The sequence below is a fragment of the Phaenicophaeus curvirostris genome, unplaced genomic scaffold (genome assembly GCF_032191515.1).
Source record: "Phaenicophaeus curvirostris isolate KB17595 unplaced genomic scaffold, BPBGC_Pcur_1.0 scaffold_391, whole genome shotgun sequence".
Taxonomy (NCBI): Eukaryota; Metazoa; Chordata; class Aves; order Cuculiformes; family Cuculidae; genus Phaenicophaeus; species Phaenicophaeus curvirostris.
Genome location: NW_027206984.1, coordinates 22265 through 35886, shown reverse-complemented (window position 1 = coordinate 35886; position 13622 = coordinate 22265). Strand labels below are relative to the sequence as shown.

At 59.8% G+C, this 13622-nt stretch overlaps 1 protein-coding gene across 1 annotated transcript; it reads left to right on the top strand.

Annotated features, from left to right (window-relative positions):
- Nucleotides 1-5108: 5108 nt before the first annotated feature.
- Nucleotides 5109-13426, top strand: ACHE (acetylcholinesterase (Yt blood group)). The gene is made up of 3 exons (XM_069882900.1): nucleotides 5109-6647; nucleotides 8475-8641; nucleotides 10289-13426. The coding sequence occupies exons 1-3, from the start codon at nucleotides 5116-5118 to the stop codon at nucleotides 10417-10419; spliced, it is 1830 nt and encodes a 609-aa protein (XP_069739001.1). The 5' UTR covers nucleotides 5109-5115; the 3' UTR covers nucleotides 10420-13426.
- Nucleotides 13427-13622: the final 196 nt, after the last annotated feature.

The window sequence follows — 13622 nt, the reverse complement described above, 5'->3', positions numbered from 1 at the left end:
TAGATCCCATTGGATTGAGGTCCCTCCAACTCCATAGATGCTCCCCAGCCCCATAGATGTTCCCCAGCCCCATAGATCCCATTGGACTGAGGTCCCTCCAGCCCCATAGATGCTCCCCAGCCCTATAGATGTTCTCCAGCCCCATAGATCCCATTGGATTGAGGTCCCTCCAGCCCTACAGATGCTCCCCAGCCCCATAGATGTTCCCCAGCCCCATAGATCCCATTGGACTGAGGTCCCTCCAGCCCCACAGATGCTCTCCAGCCCCATAGATCCCATTGGACTGAGGTCCCTCCAGCCCCATAGATGCTCCCCAGCCCCATAGATCCCATTGGACTGAGGTCCCTCCAGCCCCATAGATGCTCTCCAGCCCCATAGATCCCATTGGACTGAGGTCCCTCCAGCCCCATAGATGTTCCCCAGCCCCATAGATCCCATTGGATTGAGGTCCCTCCAGCCCCATAGCTGCTCCCCAGCCCCACAGATGCTCTCCAGCCCCATAGATCCCATTGGATTGAGGTCCCTCCAGCCCCATAGATGCTCCCCAGCCCCACAGATGTTCCCCAGCCCCATAGATCCCATTGGATTGAGGTCCCTCCAGCCCCATAGCTGCTCCCCAGCCCCATAGATGCTCTCCAGCCCCATAGATCCCATTGGATTGAGGTCCCCCCAGCCCCATAGCTGCTCCCCAGCCCTACAGATGTTCCCCAGCCCCATAGATCCCATTGGACTGAGGTCCCCCCAGCCCCATAGCTGCTCCCCAGCCCCATAGATGCTCCCCAGCCCCATAGATGCTCCCCAGCCCCATAGATCCCATTGGATTGAGGTCCCTCCAGCCCCATAGCTGCTCCCCAGCCCCATAGATGTTCCCCAGCCCCATAGATCCCATTGGACTGAGGTCCCCCCAGCCCCATAGCTGCTCCCCAGCCCCATAGATGCTCTCCAGCCCCATAGATGCTCCCCAGCCCCATAGATCCCATTGGATTGAGGTCCCTCCAGCCCCATAGCTGCTCCCCAGCCCCATAGATGTTCCCCAGCCCCATAGATCCCATTGGACTGAGGTCCCCCCAGCCCCATAGATGCTCTCCAGCCCCACAGATGTTCCCCAGCCCCATAGATCCCATTGGACTGAGGTCCCCCCAGCCCCATAGATGCTCTCCAGCCCCATAGATCCCATTGGATTGAGGTCCCCCCAGCCCCATAGATGCTCCCCAGCCCCATAGATGTTCCCCAGCCCCATAGATCCCATTGGACTGAGGTCCCTCCAGCCCCATAGATGCTCCCCAGCCCTATAGATGTTCCCCAGCCCCATAGATCCCATTGGACAGAGGTCCCTCCAGCCCCATAGATGCTCCCCAGCCCCATAGATCCCATTGGACAGAGGTCCCTCCAGCCCCATAGATGCTCCCCAGCCCCATAGATCCCATTGGACAGAGGTCCCTCCAGCCCCATAGATGCTCCCCAGCCCCATAGATCCCATTGGACTGAGGTCCCTCCAGCCCCATAGATGTTCCCCAGCCCCATAGATGCTCCCCAGCCCCATAGATCCCATTGGACAGAGGTCCCTCCAGCCCCACAGATGTTCCCCAGCCCCATAGATCCCATTGGACTGAGGTCCCTCCAGCCCCATAGATGCTCTCCAGCCCCATAGATGTTCCCCAGCCCCATAGATCCCATTGCATTGAGGTCCCTCCAGCCCCATAGCTGCTCCCCAGCCCCACAGATGCTCTCCAGCCCCATAGATCCCATTGGACTGAGGTCCCCCCAGCCCCATAGATGCTCCCCAGCCCCATAGATGTTCCCCAGCCCCATAGATCCCATTACATTGGGGTCCCTCCAGCCCCACAGATGCTCCCCAGCCCCATAGATCCCATTGGACTGAGGTCCCTCCAGCCCCATAGATGCTCTCCAGCCCCATAGATCCCATTGGACTGAGGTCCCCCCAGCCCCATAGATGCTCCCCAGCCCCACAGATGCTCCCCAGCCCCATAGATCCCATTGGATTGAGGTCCCTCCAACTCCATAGATGCTCCCCAGCCCCATAGATGTTCTCCAGCCCCATAGATCCCATTGGATTGAGGTCCCTCCAGCCCCATAGCTGCTCCCCAGCCCCATAGATGTTCCCCAGCCCCATAGATCCCATTGGATTGAGGTCCCTCCAACTCCATAGATGCTCCCCAGCCCCATAGATGTTCCCCAGCCCCATAGATCCCATTGGACTGAGGTCCCTCCAGCCCCATAGATGCTCCCCAGCCCTATAGATGTTCTCCAGCCCCATAGATCCCATTGGATTGAGGTCCCTCCAGCCCTACAGATGCTCCCCAGCCCCATAGATGTTCCCCAGCCCCATAGATCCCATTGGACTGAGGTCCCTCCAGCCCCACAGATGCTCTCCAGCCCCATAGATCCCATTGGACTGAGGTCCCTCCAGCCCCATAGATGCTCCCCAGCCCCATAGATCCCATTGGACTGAGGTCCCTCCAGCCCCATAGATGCTCTCCAGCCCCATAGATCCCATTGGACTGAGGTCCCCCCAGCCCCATAGATGCTCTCCAGCCCCATGGATGCTCCCCAGCCCCATAGATCCCATTGGATTGAGGTCCCCCCAGCCCCATAGATGCTCTCCAGCCCCATAGATGTTCCCCAGCCCCATAGATCCCATTGCATTGAGGTCCCTCCAGCCCCATAGATGCTCCCCAGCCCCACAGATGTTCTCCAGCCCCATAGATCCCATTGGATTGAGGTCCCCCCAGCCCCATAGATGCTCTCCAGCCCCACAGATGTTCCCCAGCCCCATAGATCCCATTGGACTGAGGTCCCCCCAGCCCCATAGATGCTCTCCGGCCCCACAGATGTTCCCCAGCCCCATAGATCCCATTGGACTGAGGTCCCTCCAGCCCCATAGATGCTCTCCAGCCCCACAGATGTTCCCCAGCCCCATAGATCCCATTGGACTGAGGTCCCTCCAGCCCCATAGATGCTCTCCAGCCCCATAGATGTTCCCCAGCCCCATGGATCCCATTGGACTGAGGTCCCTCCAGCCCCATAGATGCTCTCCAGCCCCATAGATGCTCCCCAGCCCCATAGATCCCATTGGACAGAGGTCCCTCCAGCCCCATAGATGTTCCCCAGCCCCATAGATGTTCCCCAGCCCCATAGATCCCATTGCATTGAGGTCCCTCCAGCCCCATAGCTGCTCCCCAGCCCCACAGATGCTCTCCAGCCCCATAGATCCCATTGGACTGAGGTCCCCCCAGCCCCATAGATGCTCTCCAGCCCCATAGATGCTCCCCAGCCCCATAGATCCCATTGGATTGAGGTCCCCCCAGCCCCATAGATGCTCCCCAGCCCCATAGATGTTCCCCAGCCCCATAGATCCCATTGGATTGAGGTCCCTCCAACTCCATAGATGCTCCCCAGCCCCATAGATGTTCTCCAGCCCCATAGATCCCATTGGATTGAGGTCCCTCCAGCCCCATAGCTGCTCCCCAGCCCCATAGATGTTCCCCAGCCCCATAGATCCCATTGGATTGAGGTCCCTCCAGCCCCATAGATGCTCCCCAGCCCCATAGATGCTCCCCAGCCCCATAGATCCCATTGGATTGAGGTCCCTCCAGCCCCATAGATGCTCCCCAGCCCCACAGATGTTCCCCAGCCCCATAGATCCCATTGGATTGAGGTCCCTCCAGCCCCATAGCTGCTCCCCAGCCCCATAGATGCTCTCCAGCCCCATAGATCCCATTGGATTGAGGTCCCCCCAGCCCCATAGCTGCTCCCCAGCCCTACAGATGTTCCCCAGCCCCATAGATCCCATTGGACTGAGGTCCCCCCAGCCCCATAGCTGCTCCCCAGCCCCATAGATGCTCCCCAGCCCCATAGATGCTCCCCAGCCCCATAGATCCCATTGGATTGAGGTCCCTCCAGCCCCATAGCTGCTCCCCAGCCCCATAGATGTTCCCCAGCCCCATAGATCCCATTGGACTGAGGTCCCCCCAGCCCCATAGCTGCTCCCCAGCCCCATAGATGCTCTCCAGCCCCATAGATGCTCCCCAGCCCCATAGATCCCATTGGATTGAGGTCCCTCCAGCCCCATAGCTGCTCCCCAGCCCCATAGATGTTCCCCAGCCCCATAGATCCCATTGGACTGAGGTCCCCCCAGCCCCATAGATGCTCTCCAGCCCCACAGATGTTCCCCAGCCCCATAGATCCCATTGGACTGAGGTCCCCCCAGCCCCATAGATGCTCTCCAGCCCCATAGATCCCATTGGATTGAGGTCCCCCCAGCCCCATAGATGCTCCCCAGCCCCATAGATGTTCCCCAGCCCCATAGATCCCATTGGACTGAGGTCCCTCCAGCCCCATAGATGCTCCCCAGCCCTATAGATGTTCCCCAGCCCCATAGATCCCATTGGACAGAGGTCCCTCCAGCCCCATAGATGCTCCCCAGCCCCATAGATCCCATTGGACAGAGGTCCCTCCAGCCCCATAGATGCTCCCCAGCCCCATAGATCCCATTGGACAGAGGTCCCTCCAGCCCCATAGATGCTCCCCAGCCCCATAGATCCCATTGGACTGAGGTCCCTCCAGCCCCATAGATGTTCCCCAGCCCCATAGATGCTCCCCAGCCCCATAGATCCCATTGGACAGAGGTCCCTCCAGCCCCACAGATGTTCCCCAGCCCCATAGATCCCATTGGACTGAGGTCCCTCCAGCCCCATAGATGCTCTCCAGCCCCATAGATGTTCCCCAGCCCCATAGATCCCATTGCATTGAGGTCCCTCCAGCCCCATAGCTGCTCCCCAGCCCCACAGATGCTCTCCAGCCCCATAGATCCCATTGGACTGAGGTCCCCCCAGCCCCATAGATGCTCCCCAGCCCCATAGATGTTCCCCAGCCCCATAGATCCCATTACATTGGGGTCCCTCCAGCCCCACAGATGCTCCCCAGCCCCATAGATCCCATTGGACTGAGGTCCCTCCAGCCCCATAGATGCTCTCCAGCCCCATAGATCCCATTGGACTGAGGTCCCCCCAGCCCCATAGATGCTCTCCAGCCCCACGGCTGCCCCCCAGCCCCACGCCTTTAACCCCTTCTCTCCCCGCAGCCGCCTTCGCCATGGCTCCCGCCCCATCCCCATCGTCGTCCTCCTCCTTCCTCGTGCTCCTCCTGCTCCTCCTGGTCGCCCCCATCTCCTCCTCCTTGGAGGAGCAGGAGGACCTTCTCGTCCCCACGTCCTCGGGCCCCGTCCGGGGCGTCCTGGTGCCGGCGGGTTCCTCGCGGGCGGCCGCCTTCTTGGGGATCCCTTACGCCGAACCCCCGTTGGGGCCTCTCCGTTTCCGTCCCCCTCAACCCCCTCGCCCTTGGGACGGCGTCTTGGACGCCTCCGGCCACCGCCACGCCTGCTACCAGGCGGTGGACACCATGTTCCCGGGCTTCGGCGGCTCCGAGATGTGGAACCCCAACCGGGAGATGAGCGAGGATTGTCTCTACCTCAACGTTTGGGTCCCGTCCCCTCGGCCCGTCGTCCCCGTCCCCGTCTTGGTGTGGATTTACGGAGGCGGCTTCTACAGCGGCGCCGCCTCCTTGGACGTCTACGACGGGCGCTACCTCTCCAGCTCCGAGAACGTGGTGGTGGTCTCCATGAACTACCGGGTGGGCGCCTTGGGTTTTTTGGCGTTACCGGGTCATCCAGAAGCGCCGGGCAATGTCGGCTTGATGGACCAACGGTTGGCTTTGAGGTGGGTCCAAGCCAACATCGGCGCCTTCGGCGGCGACGCCGGCGCCGTCACCGTCTTCGGAGAAAGCGCCGGCGCCGCCTCGGTGGGGCTGCACCTCTTGGCCCCGGCGAGCCGGCGCCTCTTCCGACGCGCCGTCCTCCAGAGCGGGTCCCCCAACGGGCCCTGGGCCACCGTGGGGGCGACCGAAGGCCGCAGGAGGGCGGCCACCTTGGCCAAGTTGGTGGGATGCGCCAACCCCGCCAACGAGACGGAGCTGCTGGCTTGTCTCCGCGCCAAGACGCCCCCCGAGCTGGTGGAGCAAGAGGCGTCGGTTCTACCCCAACAAGGCGTCTTCCGCTTCGCCTTCGTCCCCGTGGTGGACGGGGACTTCTTGGTGGACACCCCCGAGGCTCTGTTGGCGGCCGGAGGAGGCGCCGAGGCCGAGGTCCTCCTGGGAGCCGTCCAAGACGAAGGGACCTACTTCTTGGTGTACGGCGTGCCGGGTTTCGGGAAGGATAACGAGAGCTTAATTAGCCGCGAGGAGTTTCTAGGAGGGGTGAGGTTGGGGGTCCCTCAAGCCAACGAGCTGGCGGCCGAGGCCGTGGTCCTGCAGTACACGGACTGGTCGGACCAGGACAACCCCGTGAAGAACCGCGAGGCCCTGGACGACATCGTGGGCGACCACAACGTGGTGTGTCCCCTGATGCACTTCGCGCAGCGCTGGGCGGAGAAAGGAGGGAAGGTCTACGCGTACCTCTTCGACCACCGGGCCTCCAACCTGCTGTGGCCGCCGTGGATGGGCGTCCCCCACGGCTACGAGATCGAGTTCGTCTTCGGGCAGCCCCTCAACCCCACCTTGAACTACACGGCCGAGGAGGAGCGGCTCAGCCGGAGGATCATGCGCTACTGGGGCAACTTCGCCCGCACCGGGTAGGCGGGAGAAGCCTCCTGAGATGTTTTCTGGGGCCGTGGGGGGCGTGGAGAAAGCTCCATGGGTGGTTGAGGTGGTGGTTGAGGTGATGGAGGTTGGATGGATGGAGGGAGGGGGGAAGAGAAGCCTCCTGAGATGTTTTCTGGGGTGAAGAGAAGCCTCCTGAGATGTTTTCTGGGGTGGTTGAGTGGAGAGAAAGCTCCATGGGTGGTTGAGACAATGAGGAGATGGATGGGGATGAGGCTGTGGAGATTGAAGGTTGAGTGGATGGATGGAGGGATGAAGAGAAGCCTCCTGAGATGTTTTCTGGGGCGGTTGGGTGGTTGGAGAAAGCTCCATGGGTGGTTGAGGTGGTGGTTGAGGTGATGGAGGTTGGATGGATGGAGTGAGGGGGGAAGAGAAGCCTCCTGAGATGTTTTCTGGGGTGGTTGAGGTGATGGTTGAGGTGATGGAAGTTGGATGGATGGAGTGAGGGGGGAATAGAAGCCTCCTGAGATGTTTTCTGGGGTGGTTGGGTGGTTGGATGGGTGGAGAGAAGCCTCCCTAGATGGTTGAGGCGATGAGAAGATGGTTGAAGGTTGAGTGGATGGAGGGAGGGGTGAAGAGAAGCCTCCTGAGATGTTTTATGGGGTGGTTGGGTGGGTGGAGAAAGCTCCATGGGTGGTTGAGGTGGTGGTTGAGGTGATGGAGGTTGAGTGGATGGAGGGAGGGGTGAAGAGAAGCCTCCTGAGATGTTTTCTGGGGTGGTTGAGGTGATGGTTGAGAGGATGGAGGTTGGATGGATGGAGTGAGGGATGGAGAGAAGCCTCCTGAGATGTTTTCTGGGGTGGTTGGGTGGTTGGATGGGTGGAGAGAAGCCTCCCTAGATGGTTGAGGCGCTGAGAAGATGGTTGAAGGTTGAGTGGATGGAGGGAGGGGTGAAGAGAAGCCTCCTGAGATGTTTTATGGGGTGGTTGAGGTGGTGGTTGAGAGGATGGAGGTTGAGTGGATGGAGTGAGGGGGGAAGAGAAGCCTCCTGAGATGTTTTCTGGGGTGGTTGGGTGGGTGGAGAAAGCTCCATGGGTGGTTGAGGTGATGGGGAGATGGTTGAAGGTTGAGTGGATGGAGGGAGGGATGAAGAGAAGCCTCCTGAGATGTTTTATGGGGCGGTTGGGTGGGTGGAGAGAAAGCTCCATGGGTGGTTGAGGTGATGAGAAGATGGTTGAAGGTTGAGTGGATGGAGGGAGGGGGGAAGAGAAGCCTCCTGAGATGTTTTCTGGGGTCGTTGAGTGGAGAGAAAGCTCCATGGGTGGTTGAGGCGATGAGGAGATGGATGGGGATGAGGCTGTGGAGATGCTTGAAGGTTGAATGGATGGATGGAGGGATGAAGAGAAGCCTCCTGAGATGTTTTCTGGGGTGGTTGAGGTGATGGTTGAGATGATGGAGGTTGGATGGATGGAGTGAGGGGGGAATAGAAGCCTCCTGAGATGTTTTCTGGGGTGGTTGGGTGGTTGGATGGGTGGAGAGAAGCCTCCCTAGATGGTTGAGGCGATGAGAAGACGGTTGAAGGTTGAGTGGATGGAGTGAGGGATGAAGAGAAGCCTCCTGAGATGTTTTATGGGGTGGTTGAGGTGATGGTTGAGAGGATGGAGGTTGAGTGGATGGAGTGAGGGGGGAAGAGAAGCCTCCTGAGATGTTTTATGGGGTGGTTGGGTGGGTGGAGAAAGCTCCATGGGTGGTCGAGATGGCCGGTTGGAGGCGATGAGGAGCCTCCATGGCTGGATGGAGGTGTTGGGGACCTCCGGTGTCCATCTCCCGCTGAGGACCTCCCCCCCCCCCCCTTGCAGGGACCCCAACGAGGCGTGGGAGCAGGAGGGCCGGTGGCCGCCCTACACGGCCGGCGAGCAGCGTTACGCCCGGCTCAACGCGCGGCCCCTGGCGGTGGCCAAGGGCCTCCGGGCACAGGCCTGCGCCTTCTGGACACGGTTCCTGCCCAAGCTCCTCAACGTCACCAGTGAGGGACACGGGGACCGAGCGGGGAGGTGGAGAACGTGGGGAGGTGGAACTGGGGACCAAGAACATGGGGAGGTGGAACTGGGGTCATGGAGAAGATGGGGAGGTGGAACCAGGGATGTGGAGAATATGGGGAGGTGGGATTGGGGGTCGTGGAGAAGAGGGGGAGGTGGAACCAGAGATGATGAGGAACATGGGGAGGTGGAACCGGGGAGATGGAGAACGTGGGGAGGTGGAACTGGGGACCAAGAACATGGGGAGGTGGAACTGGGGTCGTGGAGAAGATGGGGAGGTGGAACCAGAAATGATGAGGAACATGGGGAGGTGGAAGCAGGGAGGTGGAGGAGATGGGGAGATGGAGAACATGGGGGGATGGAGAACGTGGGGAGGTGGAACTGGGGACCAAGAACATGGGGAGGTGGAACTGGGGTCATGGAGAACCTGGGGAGGTGGAACCAGGGATGTGGAGAAGATGGGGAGGTGGGATTGGGGGTCGTGGAGAAGGTGGGGAGGTGGGATTGGGGGTCATGGAGAAGATGGGGAGGTGGATCCAGGGAGGTGGAGAAGATGGGGAGGTGGGATTTGGGGTCATGGAGAAGGTGGGGAGGTGGAACCAGGGATGTGGAGAAGATGGGGAGGTGGAACTGGGGTCATGGAGAAGATGGGGAGGTGGGATTTGGGGTCGTGGAGAAGATGGGGAGGTGGGACCAGAGATGATGAGGAACATGGGGAGGTGGAACCGGGAAGGTGGAGGAGATGGGGAGATGGAGAACGTGTGGGGATGGAGAAGGTGGGGGGATGGAGAACGTGGGGGGATGGAGAAGGTAGGGGGATGGAGAACGTGGGGGGATGGAGAACGTGGGGAGGTGGAGAACGTGGGGAGGTGGAGAACGTGGGGAGGTGGAGAACGTGGGGGGGTGGAGAAGGTGGGGGGATGGAGAACGTGGGGAGGTGGAGAACGTGGGGAGGTGGAGAACGTGGGGGGTTGGAGAACGTGGGGAGGTGGAACTGGGGTCATGGAGAAGGTGGGGAGGTGGAACCAGGGATGTGGAGAAGATGGGGAGGTGGAACTGGGGTCATGGAGAACCTGGGGAGGTGGGACCAGGGATGTGGAGAAGATGGGGAGGTGGGATTTGGGGGTTGTGGAGAAGGTGGGGAGGTGGAACCAGGGTCGTGGAGAAGGTGGGGAGGTGGATCCAGGGCTGTGGAGAAGATGGGGAGGTGGAACTGGGGTCATGGAGAACCTGGGGAGGTGGGACCAGGGATGTGGAGGAGATGGGGAGGTGGAGATCTTGGGGAGATGGAGCTGGGAAGGTGGAGAACGTGGGGAGGTGAACGTGGGGAGGTGGAGAAGGTCCTGGGCTCAGGTTTGGGGTGTCCCTGAGGTCCCTTTTGGCTTCTCGGAGCGGGTTTTGGGGTCCCTTCAGGGGGTCCCTGTCCCCCCCCCCATGAAGAAGGGGGCTCAGCGGAGCCTCTTGGTGCTGGTTCGGACCTTCAAGGTGGGGTTGGAGGGTTCCTCAAGGGTTTTTTGGGGTCTTTGAGGTCCATTTTGGGGTCTCCGAGATGAGTTTTGGGGTCTCCGAGGTGAGTTTTGGGGCCTGCGGGTGTTTTCGGGGTTCCCGGGGTGAGTTTTGGGGTCCCCCCCTAGGTGGCCCCGGGGCGCTGGAGGACGCCGAGCGGCAGTGGCGGCTGGAATTCCATCGCTGGAGCTCGTACATGGGACGCTGGCGCAGCCACTTCGAGCACTACAGCCGCCAGGAGCCCTGCCGCCCGCTCTGAGCACCCCGAAAACGCTGCCCGCACCCCGAAAACGGCTCCTGCACCCCAAAACCGGCTCCTGCACCCCCAAAAACTGCACCGGCACCCCCAAAAACTGCATCTGCACCCCTGAAAATGGCATCGAAACCACTAAAAATGGCACCTGCACCCCCAAAAAAGGCACCTGCACCCCCAAAAATGGCACCTGCACCCCTAAAAGTGGCACCTGCACCCCCAAAAACTGCATCTGCACCCCCGAAAATGGCACTGGAACCACCAAAAGTGGCACCTGGAACCCCAAAAGCGGCACCTGCACCCCTAAAAGTGGCCCTGGAACCCCCCAAAACTGCACCTGCACCCCAAAAACTGCATCTGCACCCCCAAAAATGGCACTGGAACCCCAAAAGTGGCACCTGCACCCCCGAAAATAGCGCTGGAACCCCAAAAGTGGCACCTGGACCCCTAAAAGTGGCCCTGGAACCCCCCAAAACTGCACCTGCACCCCAAAAAAGGCACCTGCACCCCAAAAATGGCACCAAAACCACTAAAAATGGCACTGGAACCCCCAAAAATGGCACCTGCACCCCCAAAAACTGCACCTGCACCCCTAAAAATAGCACTGGAACCCCAAAAGTGGCACCTGCACCCCTAAAAGTGGCCCTGGAACCCCCGAAAACTGCACCTGCACCCCAAAAAAGGCACCTGCACCCCCAAAAAAGGCACCTGCACCCCCAAAACTGTCACCAAAACCACTAAAAATGGCACTGGAACCCCCAAAAATGGCACCGGCACCCCCAAAAACTGCATCTGCACCCCTAAAAATGGCACCTGCACCCCCAAAAATGGCACCTGGACCCCTGAAAGTGGCACCTGCACCCCTAAAAATGGCACGTGCACCCCTAAAAGTGGCACCTGAGCCCCAAAAATGACATCGGAACCACCAAAAAAGGCACCTGCACCCCCAAAAATGGCACCTGCACCCCTGAAAATAGCACTGCACCCCCAAAAACCGGCACCTGCACCCCTAAAAACGGCACCTGCACCCCCAAAAAGGCACCTGCACCCCCAAAAATGGCACCAAAACCACTAAAAATGGCCCTGGAACCCCCAAAAATGGCACCGGCACCCCCAAAAATAGCAATGGAACCCCAAAAGTGGCACCAGCACCCCCAAAACCTGCATCTGCACCCCCGAAAATAGCACTGGAACCACCAAAAATGGCACCGGCACCCCCAAAAACTGCATCTGCACCCCTAAAAATGGCACTGGAACCCCTAAAAGTGGCACCTGAACCCCAAAAATGGCACCTGCACCCCCAAAAATGGCACCAAAACCACTAAAAATGGCACTGGAACCCCCAAAAATGGTACCTGCACCCCCAAAAACTGCATCTGCACCCCTAAAAATGGCACTGGAACCCTCAAAAATGGCACCTGCACCCCTAAAAGTGGCACCTGAACCCCAAAAATGACATTGGAACCACCAAAAAATGCACCTGCACCCCAAAAATGGCACCTGCACCCCTGAAAATAGCACTGGAACCCCAAAAACCGGCACCTGCACCCCTAAAAACGGCACCTGCACCCCCAAAAAGGCACCTGCACCCCCAAAAATGGCACCAAAACCACTAAAAATGGCCCTGGAACCCCCAAAAATGGCACCGGCACCCCCAAAAATAGCAATGGAACCCCAAAAGTGGCACCAGCACCCCCAAAACCTGCATCTGCACCCCCGAAAATAGCACTGGAACCACCAAAAATGGCACCGGCACCCCCAAAAACTGCATCTGCACCCCTAAAAATGGCACTGGAACCCCTAAAAGTGGCACCTGCACCCCCAAAAATGGCACCAAAACCACTAAAAATGGCACTGGAACCCCCAAAAATGGCACCTGCACCCCCAAAAACTGCATCTGCACCCCTAAAAATGGCACTGGAACCCTCAAAAATGGCACCTGCACCCCTAAAAGTGGCACCTGAACCCCAAAAATGACATTGGAACCACCAAAAAATGCACCTGCACCCCAAAAATGGCACCTGCACCCCTGAAAATAGCACTGGAACCCCAAAAACCGGCACCTGCACCCCTAAAAACGGCACCTGCACCCCCAAAAAGGCACCTGCACCCCCAAAAATGGCACCAAAACCACTAAAAAAGGCACTGGAACCCCCAAAAGTGGCACCTGCACCCCCAAAAATGGCACCTGCACCCCCGAAAATACCACTGGAACCCCAAAAGAGGCACCTGCACCCCTAATAGTGGCCCTGGAACCCCCCAAAACTGCACCTGCACCCCAAAAAAGGCACCTGCAACCCCAAAAATGGCACCTGCACCCCCAAAACTGGCACCAAAACCACTAAAAATGGCACTGGAACCCCCAAAAATGGCACCGGCACCCCCAAAAACTGCATCTGCACCCCCAAAAATGGCACTGGAACCCCAAAAGTGGCACCTGCACCCCTAAAAGTGGCCCTGGCACCCCCAAAAATAGCACTGGAACCCCAAAAGTGGCACCTGCACCCCCAAAAGTGGCACCTGCACCCCCGAAAATAGCACTGGAACCCCAAAAGTGGCACCTGCACCCCTGAAAGTGGCAGCTGCACCCCCAAAAAAGGCACCAGAACCCCTAAAAGTGGCACCTGCACCCCAAAAATGGCATCGGAACCACTAAAAGTGGCACCTGCACCCCTGAAAATAGCACTGGAACTCCCAAAACAGGCACCTGCCCCCCAAAAATCCCCCCCGGCCCCCCAAAAATCGACTCCAGCACCCCAGAACTGGCACCTGCACCCCAAGAGCTGCCTCCAGGCCCCCCGAAACCCAGCCCAGCGCCCCAAAAGCTGCCCCTGAGCCCCCCCCCCAGATCCCCCTGGCACCAGTACGGGCACTGGGATCCAGGGCACTGGGTCAGTGCAGCCCCTGCCCCCCCCCCGCACCCCCAAACCCCCCCCAGGGACACCCCCAACCCCCCCCCTGCACCCCCAAATCCCCCCTTTGCACCCCCCAACCCCTCCTCAACACCCCCTGCACCCCCAAACCACCCCAGGGCCCCCCCAAATACCCCCCCCCACTCCTAACCCCCCCCCGCACCCCCAAATCCACCCCTTGCACCCCCAAACGCCCCCAGGGACACCCCCAAATACCCCCCTGCACCCCCAAACCCCCCCCTGCACCCCCAAATCCCCTCTGGGACAACCCCAACCCCCCCCTGCACCCCCAAACCA

Excerpts from the sequence above, each read along its gene's own strand:
- ACHE (XM_069882900.1), top strand. The coding sequence starts at position 5,116 with ATGGCTCCCGCCCCATCCCCATCGTCGTCCTCCTCCTTCCTCGTGCTC. Across the intron at positions 6,648-8,474 it reads GGCAACTTCGCCCGCACCGG|GGACCCCAACGAGGCGTGGG; the intron begins GTAGGCGGGAGA and ends CCCCCCTTGCAG. Across the intron at positions 8,642-10,288 it reads CAAGCTCCTCAACGTCACCA|GTGGCCCCGGGGCGCTGGAG; the intron begins GTGAGGGACACG and ends GTCCCCCCCTAG.